Source organism: Hippoglossus hippoglossus, chromosome 16 (assembly GCF_009819705.1).
Source record: "Hippoglossus hippoglossus isolate fHipHip1 chromosome 16, fHipHip1.pri, whole genome shotgun sequence".
Taxonomy (NCBI): Eukaryota; Metazoa; Chordata; class Actinopteri; order Pleuronectiformes; family Pleuronectidae; genus Hippoglossus; species Hippoglossus hippoglossus.
This window is the reverse complement of record NC_047166.1, coordinates 19082328-19101886: the sequence shown is the minus strand read 5'-3', so window position 1 is coordinate 19101886 and position 19559 is coordinate 19082328. Positions and strand designations below refer to the sequence as shown.

The 19559-nt window shown below is 43.0% G+C and overlaps 2 protein-coding genes across 5 annotated transcripts; both read right to left on the bottom strand.

Annotated features, from left to right (window-relative positions):
• Positions 1-247: 247 nt before the first annotated feature.
• LOC117776929 (dysbindin-A-like) lies at positions 248-19072 on the bottom strand. Of its 3 annotated transcripts, none has more exons than XM_034611344.1 (12): positions 19059-19072; positions 6540-6647; positions 5340-5393; positions 5054-5104; positions 4910-4970; positions 4522-4654; positions 3448-3580; positions 3233-3255; positions 2681-2827; positions 2550-2600; positions 2069-2197; positions 248-1510 (listed from the first exon to the last, which is right to left on the bottom strand). In XM_034611344.1, exons 2-12 carry the CDS (start codon positions 6593-6595, stop codon positions 1257-1259), a joined length of 1092 nt encoding a protein of 363 aa, XP_034467235.1. In that variant the 5' UTR covers positions 6596-6647; positions 19059-19072; the 3' UTR covers positions 248-1256. The 3 variants fall into 3 exon arrangements, with proteins under 3 accessions (XP_034467235.1, XP_034467234.1, XP_034467236.1); XM_034611343.1 differs by lacking the exon at positions 19059-19072 and adding an exon at positions 8481-8494 and having other exon boundaries at positions 6540-6689; XM_034611345.1 differs by lacking the exons at positions 2550-2600; positions 19059-19072 and adding an exon at positions 8481-8494 and having other exon boundaries at positions 6540-6689.
• LOC117776922 (TRIO and F-actin-binding protein-like) lies at positions 10269-19047 on the bottom strand. Of its 2 annotated transcripts, XM_034611331.1 has the most exons (9): positions 18767-19047; positions 17345-17500; positions 16330-17029; positions 15900-16038; positions 14641-14813; positions 13250-13399; positions 12875-13101; positions 10934-11900; positions 10269-10897 (listed from the first exon to the last, which is right to left on the bottom strand). In XM_034611331.1, the coding sequence occupies exons 2-9, from the start codon at positions 17387-17389 to the stop codon at positions 10629-10631; spliced, it is 2670 nt and encodes an 889-aa protein (XP_034467222.1). In that variant the 5' UTR covers positions 17390-17500; positions 18767-19047; the 3' UTR covers positions 10269-10628. The 2 variants fall into 2 exon arrangements, with proteins under 2 accessions (XP_034467222.1, XP_034467223.1); XM_034611332.1 differs by lacking the exon at positions 17345-17500.
• Positions 19073-19559: the final 487 nt, after the last annotated feature.

The following is a 19559-nucleotide window of genomic DNA, read 5'->3' as shown; positions in this document are numbered from 1 at the left end:
GGGCTACTGTAAAAAACATGGCAGCCTTCGTAGAGAGGACCTGCTTCAGATCTAAATATAAAGTATTTCAATATAAACGGCCCATTCTAGAGTAAAGAAAACAATTCGTACAATTTAGATGAAACACACTAGTGAAAACATCACTAGAATTATTTTATATTCACTTTCTGCCAATAGAACCCTTTCACCTGAATCTTACACACTGGACAGTATTTTATGAAATAAACCCCACAAGACACAAATATACGATACACAGACATATTGACACTTTATTGAATGGGGAGGACACAAAAACACACCTGATTGTCAAACAAAAACCTGGAGCAGATGGTCCGGTTTGAACCCAAAAACTTTACAGACTAAGTCTGGTGTTAATCTGTATTTTCACATCAACAAATTCAATGAAAAGAACAAAACCCAACACTCCATTCTCTTCCAATACTTCCTGACTTGCCTCGGCAGTCTGTGGTCGACTATAAGGGGAACAATGTGCTCTACTGTTTACCTGTATTTTGCCACAATAGAGGATAACATAGTGCAGAGTATCACCTGCTGGATTGTGGACAGTTTCTGTCAGAACTAAGGAAACTTGATCCATATGTCTTATCTAGATTTGATCTGACAGTGGCTCCAGCTGTTCCATCTGCAGTGTGGGCTCAGTCACTGGAGCCGTTACCCAGGCAGAGATATGGTAGTAAATATGTGTTTTTTGGGAAAAACTACAAACGCCTAAAGGACTTTTAACAGTCAGCATTGCAAAAGTTAACTTTCTATACACACAGCATGTATAAGTGATAGATTTGCTCCAAACAAAAAAGACTTGGCCTTCCTCTATCTTGTGAATGCCACACCTTACACAAGTAAAAAAAACCTCCTGTCACTGTGGCAACTGCCTTCTCCTCCGCTGATGCATGTCAGGAACTAACTCTGATTGGCATTGATTTGTCACTATTTATGAACAAGGTTTCTTGTCAGTGATCACATGCTACTATATTTTATTTGGGGAAAACTATGAATCAACAACGTCCCTGTTAGTTGGCATTACTGACTGACCACATTTTCTCCAGTCACAAGTGTTTGATATGAAAATCCAGCATTTGTGTTGGAGGCATGTTCTCAAGTCAAGTCAGAAAAGAGCAGTTTGACCTCAAAGCAGAAAAGTGGCACATGTTTGCTGAAGACGAGAGCACAGGGCACCAGAGCAACAGTAGTTAGTGTTCCAGTATTCAGTGAGTTTCATGGTCCAGGTTGTTCAGTTACCCAGAGGCCAGGTCCCCTGCAGAGTCACTCTCATCAGAGGCCCTCTCAACATCCTGCAGACCAACCAATGACATGTCCGGCTGAACCTCGTCCTCATCTGACTGCACCACAGGTTCATCACTCTCCTCACTGGCCGCTTCCTCTTCTCGCCCCCATACTGCATCCTGGTTGGATGGTTTGTTGTTAGTGGGAGGGGCTTGGTTCATTTGGCTTCTTGTAGATTCAGAGGAGCAGGACTCGGGGTCTGGACCTGTTAGAGAAGATGTTGTCTTATTTCATAAAGTGGCTAACGTTTCGATATATATGGACTAGTATTACCTGAGTCCTGAGATCTAGATCAACCTGTCCCATCTAGGTAGTGTGGTAAGTTAACATTGGGGATAGATCAGCGTTAAGTAAATTCACTTCTCCTGGGAAGGTGGTGAGATTTTGATATTAAAATCATTGTCAGAAAACAATTTAAGTGAGTTCCCTCCATTGTCTCCAGTTATAACTTCAGGGCCCTCAGGTTACTGAGTGACTGATCAGAACAACCAAGGATGTATGTGAACCAAACAAAGCTACAGGGCTATGTTTACATTCATTACAGGGAGCGTAACACCAAAACAAATACACGTTACTCCATGTTTACAAGGTTTGAACTCACTAACCCCACACATTAGCCAGTACTGCTACTGAAACGCTGATGGGGTGAATCGGTCAAAAGATGATTGAAACACTTGAAGAACATTGATAACGTGCAATATCTTAGCAGCTTCTGTATGTCTTGAACTTTCCTGAGGCTGTAGAATAAGTAAGTTGGGGTTACCTGAGGTCAGTGATGATCCAGTACTTATGTCATCACCGCTGGAGTTAAGGAAGTCATCCAAAGCCTCCTGGTCTGACATGTTGGTTACCGTCATGTGATCCAGAACACCCACGTCAGGTTTGATTGGCTCTACAATTACAAACACATGCATAACACACCAAATTTACATTTTTTTAAGCCAATAATAGTGTTCTTCAGATAATTAAAGAAGAAGAATTGTTCACCATTTACTTCAATTTTATGGATTTGGCTGCAACTCTGTTTACCCCTGATACTTCCCCCCCCCCCCCCTTCAGCATAGTGGTGAGTAGATAGTGAGTGCATTTTCATTTTTGGTTGAACTTGAATCAGTTCTCTGACAGGAACTGGAATTGACAGACTTAAAGAACACTGATTTATTTTCCTGAACAATATAATAATCATAATATATCATATTACAATAGATGAGACCACATATAAAACATTAAAAGTATACATTTACCCATCTCTGACTGCAAAGCAGGACTGTTGTCCTCAAATCTGGAGATTTGTTCTGAAATCATCAGCTTAGTGTGAATGAAAAATTAGTGTGCAAATGGTCCCTGTCACTTGAACTTGCCTGGAATACCGTACCTCTCTGCTGTATCTGTCCAGTGGACAGGTATTGCTCCATGTCTTGGTTAAAGGCTTCTTCATAGACCTTCTGTCTGTCTCGCAGTTTTTGGCGCATGGTCTGCTCCAGTTCCGCCACCTTCTGAGCATGCTCCGAATTTAGTTCCACTACAAAAAAGAAGAGACCTATTTTAGAATACCCTCTGATATCTGTAGTGATTCACATCGCACTATAAATCATTATTCTGCTGCCTTACATCATAAACAGCTTTACTGTCTTCCAACACATGGGTGATGTAGGTTTGGTGTTGTTTTAAGAAACTGTAATCATGTGGTCCCTTGATCTAATCTTACATTTTGAGTAAATATTCTGGAATTACCCAGTTGGGATCAATAAATAAATCCATCCATCTATCTATCATCCATTCATCCATATCTGAAACTATTCATGATGACAGATATACAATAACAGAGAAATTACAAGGGTTGAACACTTTCTCACAGCACTGTAATAAAGTAGGAACATAGTCAGTGTGACGCGCCCCAGTGTGTAATGACAGTACTGCTGCTCACCTTCCAGTGCCTCCACCTCCCTCCTGTTTCAAGACAAACATCGGACAAGCACAAGCATCATTACACAAGGTTTACATGATGCCATTCTGTTTCTCTGACTTAACAAGCAGAGTATTGTGTTCCTCTATCAAGCAGACCTGAAGAAACAGATCACATTTTAAAATGATGTATTCAAGCTGCGCAGGGAATTAGTGGATAATATACACATCTCATACCTCTTCTTTTTCTTATAAACTTCTAGTTGGTTGACATGATTTTGTTTGACCGTCTGTTGTTCACACTGACAGCACAGAGTCTCCAGGTAGATCAGCCTGCTCTCCATCTCCTCAAAGTCCCCTTCCAAATGAGCTGGAGACACAAACACACATTAACTTCAGGCAAGTTAACACTGGCTCTTTGTTCTGCTGCTGTATATGTACTCACACACTATCTAGTTACAGTAGTTCGCTAGGCGTGGAACATAGGAAGTGTGGTTGAGATCAGGTATAGTAATTAACTGTAATTTAACTTCACACACAGGCCTGTATACTGTTTGATCACAACAGTGGTTGGCATATTCATAATCACTGTGGCTTTGGTGCATGTGAAATATAAAATGTCACAATGAAAACATTATATAATGAAATAAAAATGATACCCAGAAACACACTCTGCAGCAAGGTCAGTGCTTGTCTGAACTAATTCTGAATTCCAAATGTTTACATTTACAACACCACAACCTATAAAACGGTGTGTTTTGTTGTTTGTTTTTGTTGTGTTGTTAGAATTGTTTCATCCTTGCTATGAAATGAGTAATTAGCTTGAAGAGGTAACTTGTTAAGAAATATTGCATATATGCTAGTTTTGTAATGAATAGCGTCATGCTTTAAATCTAACCATATAAATCTATACATACTTTATTGATAAAGCAGTACCTGCATAAACAGGTGTCACATTTTTAGCCTTATAAGAGGGAAAACCCCAAATGATAGATGATCACTTGTTTGCCTTTTGATTTGCATATACACATACTATACCATCCTATTCAATGTGTTTGTCTTGATTAAATGTTCCTCCCCTATCTCACATACACACAGAGGGCTGGAGGTAAGACAGTTGTTTGTCTTCATCTCACATTTCAAAGCACTTTGTATTGTGTGTGCTGTATGTGTCCCTGTCTGTTCTTGACTGGGATGAACTAAAGAAATACAGACATCAAATGTTAGGCTCCATTGTTGAGGTTATGGTACCATGCTGTTGTTGGTGGTGCTGACTGGCTTTGTTAGATAGAAATGAAACAGACTTCATACCTATGTTAGCAGTGATGGCATCGAGTTCACTAACAAAGGCCGGCAAGCTTTGCAGTTCTTCCTGTAGCTGCGTCAGAGCTGTTCTTCTCCTCTCCCAGTGCGCCGAGAGCATCACTATGTCCCCATCTACTGACTAACACACACACACAACAATATTTGAATATATATCCCATATCAATTGACCGGAGTATTGGAACCCCAGCACTGTGTACAGTATACCTTCTGCCACATACCATATGATACATTAGTCTGTTTGTAAATAAATATCTACATCTTATATTCAAGCATCCATTAACAGAATTACACAAACCAGAAGATTGTACGTTGATCATTAATGGTTTTCACTGATGTTACATAACAGTGCAGAATAGAGAAGTACTGATCCTACCTCTGCAGCCTGAGCACAGTCTTTAGTTCTTTTGTGGAGTAGAAACCAATTCTCTTCATACCTACAGGAACAAATGGTATATTCATGAATACGCTGCTCATAAGCTGTTTAGACCCTGACTGTGTGTGCAGTGTGTGCAGTGACCTGCTCAGGATTTCCAGTCCAGCACTGAAAAGTGGAGGGCTTTCTTCAAACCTGAACAACAAACAGGAGAAACATGATCAAACCTTTAACCAGTGAGATTAAACTTCTTTCTGCAGAGTAAATCAAAATTATAACAACCATATACATTTAATTCTGTCATGACACCAGTTCCGAAGAGATGATACGAGGCATGATGGGGAACGGAGCACTGTGTGGAAGAATGTTTGACCTCGCAAGTAATATCTTTAGATCATTTATATCACATTCACGACAGTGTTCTGCTGACCTGGGTCTTCTCTTGGTTTTGGTGTCTCTTGATTTATCTCCAAGTGTCTTTAAGCTGGAGGGAGGGAAAGAAGACGTCAGTTCAACGAGAACGTAGAACACATCAGAAAAGAGAACAAGGACCACGCATTAACCAGTCCTGTGCTTTGAAGGCCATCCCTCACACATTTAATGTTTCTCAATGCAGGAGCTGCATCCTTCAGAGGACGCTGTCTGCCCGGCCCACGGGGGATGCTGTCTTCGTGGGCCGGGCTAAACTGACATGAGACGGACGAGTTGGACACAACAAGAAAGTTTTAATACCCTTTGTTTTTTTAACAAGTGTACTGTTAACTGCTTAGTTAAGTTGAGGCACCATACTCAAGCACAAGATGTCTCGTCGTTAGCCAGCGCCATAAACCTCTTTCAAAGTAAGGTTTGTCACTGACAGTTCCTTCGAAGGATGCAGCCCCTGGATTGAGACACAGCTCATGTTTCAACAGAATCAGAAGCTCATCTGCTGTTCTACTGAACGACTAAGGTCTTATTTTCCAGTAGTGGTCTGATTATTTTAAGGAACATTTTCAGTTGTGGGCTGGATCCATGGCATCTGTCAGCTGTTGATCTCAAACAGCGTTTTATGGTGTTTTCATTGTTTGTATGTGTACTGTGAATGTAATGTTTATTGTCTGTTGTCTGTATTTGGAGGCAAATAGGTTTCCCAATTTGGATTAATAAAGTTTTATAATGTAAGAACAGGAGGAGGTGGGGATTGAACCCTCAAAGCTGCGTCAAATAGATGATCCACTCTTCCCCCTGAGCCACGGCCTCCACAGCTCACAGTCTGTTAAGATACAGGCAGGACAAATGTATAAATGATGCAGAAGCTTTGTTGGTTGATGATGTCAAAGCTTTACTAGTTTTCCCAATGAGTGACAGTGGGTTGAGTGTGCTGCGGTTGGAGCTGAGTGGAAACACACTTCATCACATGATGCTCAGCTGACATCAGAGGCAGCAGCAAACTGCCGCAGAGCTTCTGCTCCACATTACTTCAACATACATGTCACTGAGACTCTACCATACATGACACCGGGGACACGTATGACACAGAGAGCGGTGTCATGTTGACGCCGTGCACACAGAGATGAGCTGTTTATGTGAATGTGAGGTTAGCTGGAGCTGGAGCTGGAGCTAAGCAGAGGCTAACTGGAGCAGAACTGACCCGGTGGTGAAATCCTGCTGCACCATGTGAAGTCTTTCTCTGAAGTTTTCAAACATGGTTCCGCTCAGCGTCGTTTCTCTGACCGGAGCTTCTTGCAAAACACCAGATCTCTGCTCCTACAACTGTGATACACACACTGTGACACACACACTGCTGTATCCTGTTTCGACTTAACTCGGCCACCTTCTCTTTGTCCTGCTCCTGGTCTCGCAGGTATCACCTCCGCCCTCACAGCAGCTGTGTTCATGTGAAAAGTTACAGACGACACTGGCTGTGGTTCTTCTTCTTTCTGTTTGAACCTGAACACTGGCTGTGGTTGTGAGAGCGGTGGCAAACATAAAATAAAGAGCTTCAAGCAGCCCGAGAGTTTGCCCGACAGGATAAACTCGGGGAAAAACATCACCATACACTTCCTCTTCTACTGGAGTAAATAGGGCAGTGATGCTTGATGGACTTGGCGCTACCGCCCTCCTGTGGCTATGTGTGGGCCTCACAGTAGGTCTGCAGTGTATAGCTGCTTTAAGACATGCACTGAACTACTGAGATCCGGAGAATGTCCGCAAGAGCTGAGTGCAAACGCAAATGTCTGAGAGCCTGACAGTGAGAGAGAGAGATTTTAATCACATTATCTAAAACAAAATAGCAAGGTTTGCAAAACTGTGATTTATAGTACATGTGATTTGTAAATAGGAAAAATATGCAATGCCACTGGTCTGTCAGTAACCTTGGAGCTAGAGGGAGACTAAAAGGGATAACTGCATGTCAAGAGTTAGTTGAGGGTTAGCACTGTTGGGATGGCATTTTGTTTGATCAGCATTAAGTTGCAATTTGTTGAAACAGCTTCATTTTAAAGTAGACAAATGCAACTGGAGAAAAATTGCACAAAGAAATTTTATTACAAATTCTCATTCGTATCATTGACATTTCCACAGACTTTTTACACTTTCCCTGCACAGATGTTTTCATGTTCACTTGGGGCTGAACAAGTTTGCTCATAAACCTCAATAACACTTTAAAGTTGTTTTACCGGTAACTAGCATGAGATACATAGCACATGAATTAATGGGAACAAGGCATGAATTGATTTATTCGAGGACCCATTTCGGAGGAAAGTTGTCTCTGTCCACATGAGACACAGTCGCTGCAAGAAACACAATTATATTGCTAACTTTTGCAATTGAAAATCGTCGCGACAGCTAAATGAATTGTGTGAGGCGCTGAATAATACGCACATGTTCATGCAAATGTCAGCACATAGTAGATCTGCAGATCCATTCAGCAATGAGTCATACACCGTGTACATCCATTGATTAGTCTGCAGCAACAAACTGTGGAACAAGTGATCACTGATGAATTCACTTTACATAGCAGGAAGCATTTAACACATGAAACTGTGACACGTGATAATTCTATTGAAATACCAAACACAAGGAAACAGCTGATACTTAAAACAATGGTTTGGTTTTAAAAAAGGAAGCACTTTTACAACAAAGCTGTGGTGTTAGGGTTTGACAGTGTCATTGTGTGGTGAACCGTTTTATTCTTTATGGAAGAGCACTCTGATGGGTCAGTGTTAAGCAATGCTTCACAGTATCATAAGTGGAAGAGCTTTCACTTTAAAATGGAAGTATTCAAAAAGTAGCTTTTGTAGTGAGTTGTAAACGACTGCTTCCTCTACAAACCACATACTTACATTGAGAAATAACAACAGTGTATGTTTGATCAAAGTTCTGCAGCTCAAACTGATTCATGCCTTTATTCATAACTTAGTTTTTAACATGTGTTAAATTAACACACTAACTGCTGATTTAGACTGATACATATGGACGGAGCATAAATAGCTAATTTACAAATACATTTGTCAGTTACTTATTTAATGGTGGGAACAACAATGTTTTTCATGGAAAGTGTTTAAAATAAAGCAAAGGCAGCAGTGTCCACCGCTGTCAGACAGTTATTTTCTTTTACACAGGTTTTTTGTACTGTGTGGAAATGTGCAACATGAATGTGCTGACTCATATCATCCAATACAGCCACACAGATCTACTACTCATCTAACCCCAAAAAATTCAATGAGCAATTTAATAGCACCGGATAGCACCTGATGTCATCCTAAAACCTTCTGACGGTCCAGTAAAATCCACAACATCTACAGGGTTCATACAGTCAAATATGATGGTCACATTAACAGTGAAGGTCAAACCGCAAGAATTTCTTTATACAGTTTCTGTCTACAGCCGCCTCACAAAACATATGTCCTCTTATATTTACAAAAGTATCAGACCACACGACTCAGAAACAAGCACGCTGCATGTGAGTACGCAGCCACCGCTGTTTCTCACACACGAAGTCGGTGGGTATAGAGCGGGCAATAAAAACGTAAAAAGATCAAAAAAACACAGGTAAAAACAACACCATTGTTGTTCCTGTATATTTCACATGTGACCTACTTCAAAAGATTTTTTCCATTAAGAAGAACAGTGGACTGAAGAGTCCTCCTGATGTTACATAAGCAGTCTTCAGACATTACCTCCGGAGGATGTCTGGAGAATTGGGCCCGGACTTTCTTCACAGCAGGAGATTCTCTGCTCAGACCCGTTCACAGCAACACAGAAATCTCCGGAGTGTTCAGGTGACGGGTGGAGCAGCAGGCAGAGGCATGATGCCACGTAATCATTCTGCTGCAGAGATCATGTGCATATATTTACAGCACCTCCATCCCAGCGTCGGCTCTTATCACCAAAAACTCTCTTGACATCTTCAGTGTCTTCTATGTGTATGGCACCTCTTTTTCATCCTGAGATATTTGTTTGTGTTTTTTTTCCTTTTTGCGTCTGTCACGGTGAATCCTGCGGAGGATCTCCTGCTGTGTTCTCACGTCGCCTACTATGGTCTATCTGCAGACATTTTACGAGGGGGCTGGCTAGGGAAAGTCCACAGAAAGTCCGGAGGCTCCCCCTTGGACATTTGCCTCTCCAGAGAATGTTCGAAGGATCTCCAGAGTTCAGTGTATGTCTGAAAGCAGCTTTAGGCTGGTGAAGACAGTTGAGCTGGTGACTTGAATGCCCATATGAATGTTAAAACAGGGTTTCTCGCTGTAATCATTTCTCCTGTTCAAAATGGCTATTACAAGAAACTTTATCAGAATTCAATAACTACGAATGGAACATCCATCCTCCTCATTCTGCACAAGAATACATTCCAAGGTTTGTATGGATATGTCATGAGGTTTCAGCAGTCTCAGACACGGTTCTGTCGTCCATCACTTCCACTAAAATCGATTAAGGAAGGGATCTTTCAATGAACAGGATAATGATTACTGCCAGTAAACCTGTCTCGCTGATCTTATCAGCATTTCACTTGTACTTTGACAGTCTTTAAGTTGAACTTCTTCTTTGCTCCTCCCGAGGATTCATGGTGAGGAACTCGTTAGACTTGAATGTTATTAATCCAGACAACCTTGAACAGATGATTCCTGTTCACATTAAATGGCAGTAGGTTCCCAACGACCACACCAAAACCACCAGAGCAAAGGCAAATAAGAATAACCGCTACTGAAAACTGTTCAGCAGACTGGCTCAAATTAAAAAGGTAGGGTTGGTAAGCAGAGACGATAGTCATGGAAAAGTCGGCTTCTAGCAGTTGTCAGTCAGTGCACGCTCATGTGTTTTTGCTTTGAAGAGAGGGCCGATGGGAGGGGGGTGTGATGTATCAGTTGCATTTTTTCAAAGTGTAGCCAACCCTAGCTTTAATGTATGTGCATTGATTTAGCCAGTAGCCTTTCCTTCTGAATATAATACACACATACCAAGCTACTATGTAGGATACAGCAGGGAAGCGTCAGAAATCTGTGTGTTTTCACTTTACACTCAACTATACAACATGTCTCTCTCTATGCTGTCTTTCAAAAAAAATGATCCCACTATCACTGGCAAGCCATAGCCACTATGTCACTATCCAACCAGCCAATAGCCATCACCCTACATCACCTATTATTAACAGTAGCCAATTATGATCCAATAAATATTGTTCTAATTATGGTTTATCTTTATATTGAACACTGACTCGTTTTCAGCTGTAGCTCAGGTGTTATCGTTTCAAAAGAATTCGAGGGCTGGTCCTGGTCTTCATAGCTGAGGTAGTAGACTTGGTCTGGGTAAGGCCCTTTGTAGAGCCCTTGGAAGTGCTAGAAGGGTTACTTCTACAGCTACTGACAGGTGCAATGACCTTAGCCGAGTCCTCTGGAGTACCATTGGAAGAGTCTTTTACAGCACCTTGGGAATTAGGGATAGAGTAACTGCTGGTTGGAGAAGTACACTTGGTAGTGTCCTTGCTAGTACATTTGTTAGTTGCCTTAGCAGTGTGCTTGGCAGAATATGTGCCTGATGGTTCAGTGTGTACATATGCAGATGTCTCTGAGTTGATAGCAGCTTGAGTTACAGTAGTCCTGGGAGTGGCAGCTCTGGCAACAGTCCTAGAATCAGTGGTTCTGGTGATTGGCTTGGGTATTGTGGATGAAGTGGACTGATTTCTCTGGAGCCTTTTATGTCTGACTATGATCTCGCTGACAGGGCCAAGGGCATAGTCTGAGATGATGTTGGTAAAGTTGGCCATTTCTTGAGAGGGCTCAGGAGCAATAATGCTTGCCGCACTCAATTTTCCAACATTCGCCTGGCTGTGCAGGTCGTCACCAATACCACCATCCCTCTCAAGGCTCATCTCTCCAACATGGCTGCATCTGTCTTCACTGTTGCTCCCAGCAATTTTACCCACGTGGTTCACACACTCCTCTCTGATATCTTTATCACTGCTGGCCTCCTTCTGTAGCATCCCACTAATATGGCAATCATTCTCCAGTGAGACATCACCTTTGTTGTTCTGTACTGTTCTGGACTTCTTTGAGTTCTTGTCCAAAGGAACCTGACTGGGAGGGGCAGGGCTGGTGTCTGGTGGGAGACCTCTCCTCCTTCTGGATAACCTCAGGACCCCAGGGTTCTCACTAAGCTCTGTGATGACTGAGCCATTAGTCAGTGGTATTTGAGCCGGGATCCTGTTTGATTTTTTTCCTGAGTTCTGAAGACTACGGAAGGTCTTGGGATTGCTATGGCAGTTAATGACTGTTCGGTGGTGGAGAGGAAGGTGGTGTTTTCGAGGCAGCTGGTGGTTGCTTTGCCGGGAGATGTGTTTGTTGCTGGTTTCCTTGGGTTTGCTTTTGGGGTTGCCTCTTGGTTTACAGGTATTGCTTGATCTTGTGCAGGACCTGGGGGATCGTCTACTGCCAACCCCTGCGCTAGGCTTTAAGGGAGGGACTGGCCTGACACAGGAAGTTCTTTCATTAGCAACTCCAGTCACCATGGCAACCTGCAACAGAAAAAGATCATGACAGCGGTCATTGAAGCCTAGGTATGATTATAATAACCAACAAATTATTATGCGCACAATTCTGTTAATGGATGAACAATCGTTCTTTACAGGTCCAGTGAACAAGCATCAAGGGCCAATTTAGCACCTTTAATGTGATTCATTAGAAAAGTACTATGGTGAGTGAGGAATAAATATGAATTTAATTTCTCAAAGGTGGGTGTGACTTTAACTGCCAGTATGTATTTGCAGAAGTGCATGTGGCTGAATACCTTCAGAAGCCCCTCCCCCACATTTTCCTATCAAATAAGGAGGCCTGCATCCAATCTTTTCTCTTACTTTTTGAAATCAGCGATCTGAGAGAGAAGCCAGAGTTTGAGTTTCTCTAAGTATTTCCATCAACCCAAAGCAACACCATGAATGTGTGTAAGGGGATTTTATATTATCCCAATATTCAAATGGGGGCCCTTCACTCCATCTTCAAATATGACCATCTGTGAAACACATTTGATTTTCAAAGTTGTCTCACAGCAAAAGATGTTCTTAATTACTGCACCATAAACAGAAACATAGCAGTGTGCTAGCCATAAGTTAACTTTAACTTGTACAGCCTTAACCAGAAAATACAGAAATAACCAGATGAACTCCTAATCAAGTACAAGTTGCCAGGTGCAAAGCTTCAGAGATTAATCATCCAAATGCTTCCTCTCATCATCAGGGCAAACAACAAACAGGATCCTTTTTCGATCTCATCGTGAGCACGACAGACTGTGCAAAGCCGAACATCTTGGGCAAACAGACTGTGGGTTTCTAAGCCACCTGCTTTTTCAGGATTACACAGAGAAAAGGTACAAGCTGGCAGAGGTGGAATATAGATCAGAGGGGTATGGTGAATAATTAGTGTGCATTCATGTGGTGTCAGAGTAATCAAACTGAGTAATTGTTTTTTTTCCAGGTAGAAAGGATGATCTGACCTTGTTCGTCCTCCTGACCTGTAGGGAGAGCTGGCCGGGCCTCACAAGGTGTCTCCCAGCCCCCCCTCTCCTGTCCTCCTCCATCCTTTCTCTCCTCCTCCTCCGATGTTCCTCCTCTCTCCCCCCTCTTTCCCTCCTGCTCTGTTCTGGAGCAGTAAGAGCGCAGAGGGAGCTGACTGCTGCAGAGCCTCCAGTCCTCCCTCTCAGAGGCCTCGAGTCCCTCTGCACTGTAGGACAGCAAGAAAGATACAGAGGCACAGAGATCGACTAATATTATACATACATAAGAATATGAATATTTCTTTAAGCAAAGACAAAACATGAGTGCCCGAGTTCAGCTCCACGGGGCATATACACAGACGGGAAGCTGTGTACCTGCTGTTCGACTGAATATACTCGTTTTCTTCCCCTCAGCTGCAGTCCTGTGATTGGTGGAAAGACAGGCATCAAGACGCGGATTTTTGGATGGCTCCCTCTTTCGTCCACTTGCTAAGAAGGACATGTTGCTGGGCAGTGCTGCTGAACCTGAAGTAAAAGAGGAAATGCCTTATTGATTTTGGTGGGTGATCCTTATTGACGGAGTCCAGGACAAACGTTCCCTGTGTGTAGATGCCAACTGAAACCTTTGGGGAATTTTGGGAGTGGAAGGAAACTTCAGTTTTTCTCTGGCCTCAAAGATATGAAATGATTGGACTTGAGCCCTGTTTTGCCTCATGTGCTGTCTCCAGGCAGTAGCACTGAATAAAAGGCAGCACTGACCATCTAAGCAAGTCTAAACCTGGCCTTGGCATGTTGTGATTGGACAGTCGCTCACTCAGCCTGCTCAGCAGTGTATATTAGGGCTGCCATGATTTTCACTTAACAAATATCGTGGCCAAAAGAATAGAGGATGATAATATCACAATATCTCTGGACAGTTTGAAAACTAACAATAATGATACTAAGAGTCAATTTTTTTCTTTAACATTCTATATTGTGTGTTTTATCACATTTTTGAGGAATGAAACATGTTTAAAATTCTCGGTTATAGCAGGGTTCTTGTGGATCAAAGGTGGTCAGAGCGATCACAGAGCAATTTTTCCATTAATACACTGATTTATTATTATATGTAGTAGTAACATTGAATGATAATTGAATTTTATTTGGCCCACTATAGTTTCACGTTCGCCTCTCCCACCTAGAACACACACACACACACACACACACACACACACACACACACACACACACACACACACACACACACACACACACACACACACACACACACACACACACACACACACACACACACAGGTCGGTGGTTCGATCCCAGTCTACATCAAATTAAAATTAAAATGTGTCCTGAATGTTTCTCAGGTGTCCACTTGTGATCGGATCTCACTTCCCTGCTCTATGAGCAAATAAACATGCACGTCATTTCTACTAGCTACTTAGTATGTCTACTAAGACCACACAATGTTGTTTATAGCCAGTCTGACTATACAGATGTGGACGTTGTCACACACAAATCCAACAGAGTTCAGTGTCCAGACCATAAAAGGACTACATATGGTCCTTATGGGAGCCATTTGGCCACAAACTACTGCTACCTCTTAAAAACACTCCTCTTTGCTCTTTTACAAATTATGTCAGGAAAAGGAGGAGGAGAAACTGTGGGGCTAAAACTGTGGGATTGTGGGGTTGTGGAGCTGAGCTCTTGGCACCGATCTACATGTAAATCAACAGTAACTTGTGTATAGGCAGTGTCTGAGCTTATAGCTCACCTCTCAAACAGAGAAAAGACAAGAAATCCTCAGTCTTGGGTCGTCGTCGGGTCAGACAGGTGACTACGGCCACGTTGTGAATGTGGTTGCTCTGTGCTGATGTCATCAGTGCTGGTGGTCCTGGAGAGCTGGGAGGGGACTGGGCAAACTTCCTCTGTGCTTGCAGCCTCGGTCTGCACACACACAAACAAACAAACACACACACATACAGTTCACTATTTTCCTGCCCTTAAACATGGCATGAAATTGCCTTCTTAAACCTTTTGCACACCAAACAGATGACGAGTGAGGCTTTAGTCAACCAAAGAGAAACTTGATCGACTGAAATTGTACCTACTCTCCAAAACAAATATGCACTCTACATCTGGATGAACACAATCGCCCATTGAACTCTGCCTGGTCCCATTATTAGCCAAAATAAATCATAAATAAATATTGACATTAAATATAACATTGACCAAATTATTAAACCAAACACTATAATATGTCTATTCTCATGTGTGCACACTTTATGTGTCAGGCGGTAATCACAGTTGATGCAGCATCTGAACAAAGACAAGTTAATTTGCTGTTTTTCAGAGGATGTGACATGTTGGTTGTTGAGCTTCTTTGACACAGGGTCAACTCTGGAGCCGATTCAGAGTAAAAGTTCAGTTGACGTTAAATAATACTGTGACATGGACTTCAGGAAATGTCTAATAAATTGGGTGTGGGCATTTTCTCTCTCCTCTCTCCCAAAAGCTATCGCTCCTCTTCCCTCCAAGTTTACATCGTTGTCACTGTCTTTTTCATGTTGAGACAATTTCATTCTTCCAGTCCGTCATAGGTTCGAAATGTCATAAACACGCAACACTGCGAATTTCCTGGAGATGTTCCAGCTGTGTTCTCTCATGGGCTCACTCAGACATTTTTAGAAATGTCTGGACTTCAGTTCAAGTCTGAAGCTTGAACTGAAGTAGGATAAATTAGCATAAATTAGACTACGCTGTCTTCATTAGGTTGTCACAGATAATCTGATGAAAATAAATAATTATAAATAACATTATAATGGATATAATGTATGAGAAAGGCTACTGATACAGTGCTTTCCTCCTTATGAATGTAACAGAGGGTGGTCGGAGGAGAGCAAATGGGGGATTAGGGTTAGAACATTAGCAGCTGCTGCATCAGTGTCTCAGCTACAATGAACTCAGAAACAATTTGGAAGAAAGATTTGACACAAAATGTGTCAGTGTTAAGATCACACCAGAGTGACTGACCTCTTGCTGTTGGGGTCATCCTTGTCAAGATGAATGCTGGCAGGGCGCCGCTGTTGAGGGCGTGTCTGTAAGGGCCAGCTCCAACTGGGACCAGTTGACAGGAGGGACTGACAGCGGCTGAGGCCGTTCACCAGAGCGCCTTCAGAGAACAGGTCAAACTTTACATGAAGCAATTTCATCCCCTTGAGAAATGATCTACTCACAGTGTCATATAAACCAAAGAAACAAGAACAAAACTGTAACAAAAACACTACGTGACGCGAGAGAAATCGTTTGTATTGCCAGCATTACATTACATTATTAACAATAATGTAATGTAATGCTGGCTCATAGGCAATGAGCTGGAATTATCTTTAAATTCCAGAGTAGCAGCAGTACTGGTGAATGACAGCTGTGACTTGGACAGAAGTGAAAAACAGCCGGTACTGACCACTGAGTCTCGTGGGAGTGCGTGATCTCAGACTCCTGGATGGGACAGGACCGCTCAGCAACATCCTTGTGTTTCCAGAAGTGCAGCTGTTTGTCACTGAGTGCTTGTGTTTTTCAGTTTGTGAGTATTTGGCGATGGGCAGCAGCAGAGTATGTTGTGTTTTATGTGAGCGTAGTGTCCTGGTCGATTCAGTATTCCTCTGGAACGTGTGTGAGTCGTCTTGTGTGTCTGTATGCTGCTCATTATGTGTAATTTTCCCTACATACATTTTTGACTTTGTCTGCATGTTCGGTAGTGTGTAGGTACATTTAGTTTTTGGTGTGTGTAAGTCCTGAGACAAGTTCGTTTTTTGCTCTTGGTTGGTGTGTTCATGACGGTGTATGTGTTTTGAAATGTGTATATTTTGTGAACTGTGTGGGTTTTTCTGTGTATGTGTGTTAGGAGGTCTGTGTGGGACTCTTTGTTGTGAGGCCTGGACACTCTGTCGTGTGCGTGTGGTTTTTTGAGTGTGTGTGTTAGGTAATGTCTGTGTTCGCGGACCATGTAGAAGTGTACTTTTGGACGTGTGTTTGTGTGCACGTGTGTGTATTTGTGAGTGTTTGTGTGTTGCACGGTGTGTGTCTCTGAATTCCCTGAGGGAGAGGAAAAGAACTTTCCGAACCAGACGTTCTTCACACCACGGCATCCCATCACTGATGTCCTGCAGAGTCAAAGACACAGACACAACCAGCTCAGGGTCATTTCTCCTCAAATCACATGAACTCAAGTGTTTATTCACGCCACAAGAAGGTCAGAAGTGCCACATCATTGCCAGAAGTGGCCCACATTCGTATTCTATCTGCATCTGCAGCTCTGCATACAAGGATGGTGAAACACTGCAGGATCCATGTGTAATGCCAGAAGAGACCAAACTGCTTTCATTAGAGATAAAACAAAATATTTATTTTCCAAAATGTCGGAGTAAAACCACTATGACTGTGTTATAAAACAGAAAGAGGAAAGAAACCCCACTTACATATTTCTTCTTAATGATATTGCGTTTGGGTCTGTCTGTACTCATCTTGCCCAGCAGACACTGAGCAGCACATGAATTACAGACACCTGCGTCTTTGGCCTTTGACTCTCCTGCTGTGTTTTTTCTCTACAGGTGTAGGAATTTCACAGCTCTGTCCTGGAAAAGAGTCGAGAAATATATGCAGGAGCGTTTAAAATATGCATAAAGTTCAGTGCAAATACAAGAAATGTCAGAAGGCAGAATTGTTCTACTTTCTGCCAATTTTGGACATTTGCTAGTTCATGGCTATTTTTCCTTGGCATGATGGCAATTTAGCACATTGACAAGTGACCGTGTTTGTTACAGAGACACTGAGATGAAATTCTTGTTCATTGTTTCATATCAGTTTGGGTCAAACTCTGTGAAACCGACACCAAATTATAGTGAATAAATCCAGCACTTTATTTCTGTAGGGGCATATTGTCTTCTTTAGTTAGATCTCGTGATGCATGTATGATTGTCTTGCAGTATATCGAACATCACTAAATTGTGAGTTACCCTGTGATTCCCACGCCTAGCTCTGAATAGTTAAATCATAGAGTTTGGATTAAGAATCCCTTTATATTAACTTCGGGGGCGGGTCCTCTCTACTGAGGCAACCATGTTTTTTTTTAAATTGTCCAAATTGGACAACTAAACATCTTTTGAGTTTTTATGACAACTGAAGGTTACCTCAGGTTCTCCTTCGTGTTTGGAAGGGAAGGGTGAGTTGAGAGGTATTCAGCTGCAAGATGCAACTTCACCACTAGATGTCACTAAATTCTACACACTAAACCTTTAAAGAATATTTCCAGTAGTCTGGTCCACGCGATGAATCTGCACTGCAGTTTCTAACAGCATGCTGCGTTAGCCTCTAGTGTTTTCTGGTAACAGGCAGGGACTCCATGCTCCTGCCCAGCACCAACCTACCACACCTCCACAGTGAGAGGTGCCCTACACAACCAGTTTTGCTCAAGGGCACAAAGATGGAAGCTGATGATGTGGATGAGCAGAACAGTGCTTGTATCTAACTGATCTGACAATCTATGACCAGGTCCAATAAAACTAAGTAATCTATCTTTGTTTGCAGGAGGATGAAGGCCCCCTTGTGTTTATTGTTACCTAGTTTTGACCCAGTTGGTTAATATAACACATCTCCTTCGTGCACAGTGTGTCAGTGGATCACCGCGGGCAGTTTATGTCATGTGGAACAAAGCTCGTGTAAAACAATGACTGTCCGTCCACCTGCAGCAGGACCACCGGCCTACAGGCGCCTCGCTCCCCGCCGCTCACACGCACACACGGTGTGCCCACCGCCTCTCCCTGTGCATCGTTACATCGTTTCCCATCCGATGGACACATATACACCACACGCACATGGAACGACAATAACCGACCACCCACCTCCAGCAGGATCACCGGCCTACATCATGAGGGCACCGACAGCCGGACACACTAACACACCCGCACACGACGCGTCACACGGACCATCCCACCGGCTCCGCGGGGCCGTTGTTCACTGCTCCGCTCGGCTCGGCGAACCCATGAGTGAACCGCGACCACCGGCACCGCTGCTCAGCGCTGCACCACCGCGGTCACGTGAGCCGCCGCCGCTTCCGATCCGAGGCCAGCCCCGGTGATGTCTCAGTGCGCGAGCGCTATTTTAACTACGGTTATTGTGCGTCCACCACGTGACCCGGAAACACACACACACTGCCCGAGGCTGGAGTGTTAAGTGACTGTTTGCATCATTCATCACAGAGCAGTGTGATGGAGCCGGACGGTTAGATCACCCTGCGCGTCTATTACCGGCATTAAGGTACAGGCGCTGCGAGCAGCCAAAAAGCTCCAATGATTTACACACGAGCTGCTCTCACCATGCACTGAACTCCGGAGATCATTCGGACATTCTCCAGCAGGAGTTGTATCTGTGGACGCAAATGTCAGTGAGAGCCTCTGCACTCTGCAGACCCTTGGTGTGTTCTCCGGAGGAGGTGCATGTGTAAACGCAAATTTCGGAGTGAGACAGTTTCTGCAGACTTTCTCTGCCTGGCCTCATAGTATTAAAGGGATAGTTCATCCGAAAATGCACTCATTATCTTCTTACCACAATGCTGATGGAGGGGTGGGTGAAGTGTTTGAGTCCACGAAACACTTTTGGAGTTTCAGGGGTAAACAGCGTTGCAGCCAAATCCAA

Coding starts and splice junctions, on each gene's coding strand:
- LOC117776929 (XM_034611344.1), bottom strand. CDS start 6,595: ATGTTTGAAAACTTCAGAGAAAGACTTCACATGGTGCAGCAGGATTTC. Junction 5,105..5,339: donor AAAACCAAGAGAAGACCCAG/GTCAGCAGAACA, acceptor TTTGTTGTTCAG/GTTTGAAGAAAGCCCTCCAC. Junction 4,971..5,053: donor GGACTGGAAATCCTGAGCAG/GTCACTGCACAC, acceptor TTGTTCCTGTAG/GTATGAAGAGAATTGGTTTC.
- LOC117776922 (XM_034611331.1), bottom strand. CDS start 17,389: ATGAGTACAGACAGACCCAAACGCAATATCATTAAGAAGAAATAT. Junction 17,030..17,344: donor ATATCATTAAGAAGAAATAT/GTAAGTGGGGTT, acceptor TTGACTCTGCAG/GACATCAGTGATGGGATGCC. Junction 10,898..10,933: donor GACATCTGCATATGTACACA/CTGAACCATCAG, acceptor CCAAGCACACTG/CTAAGGCAACTAACAAATGT.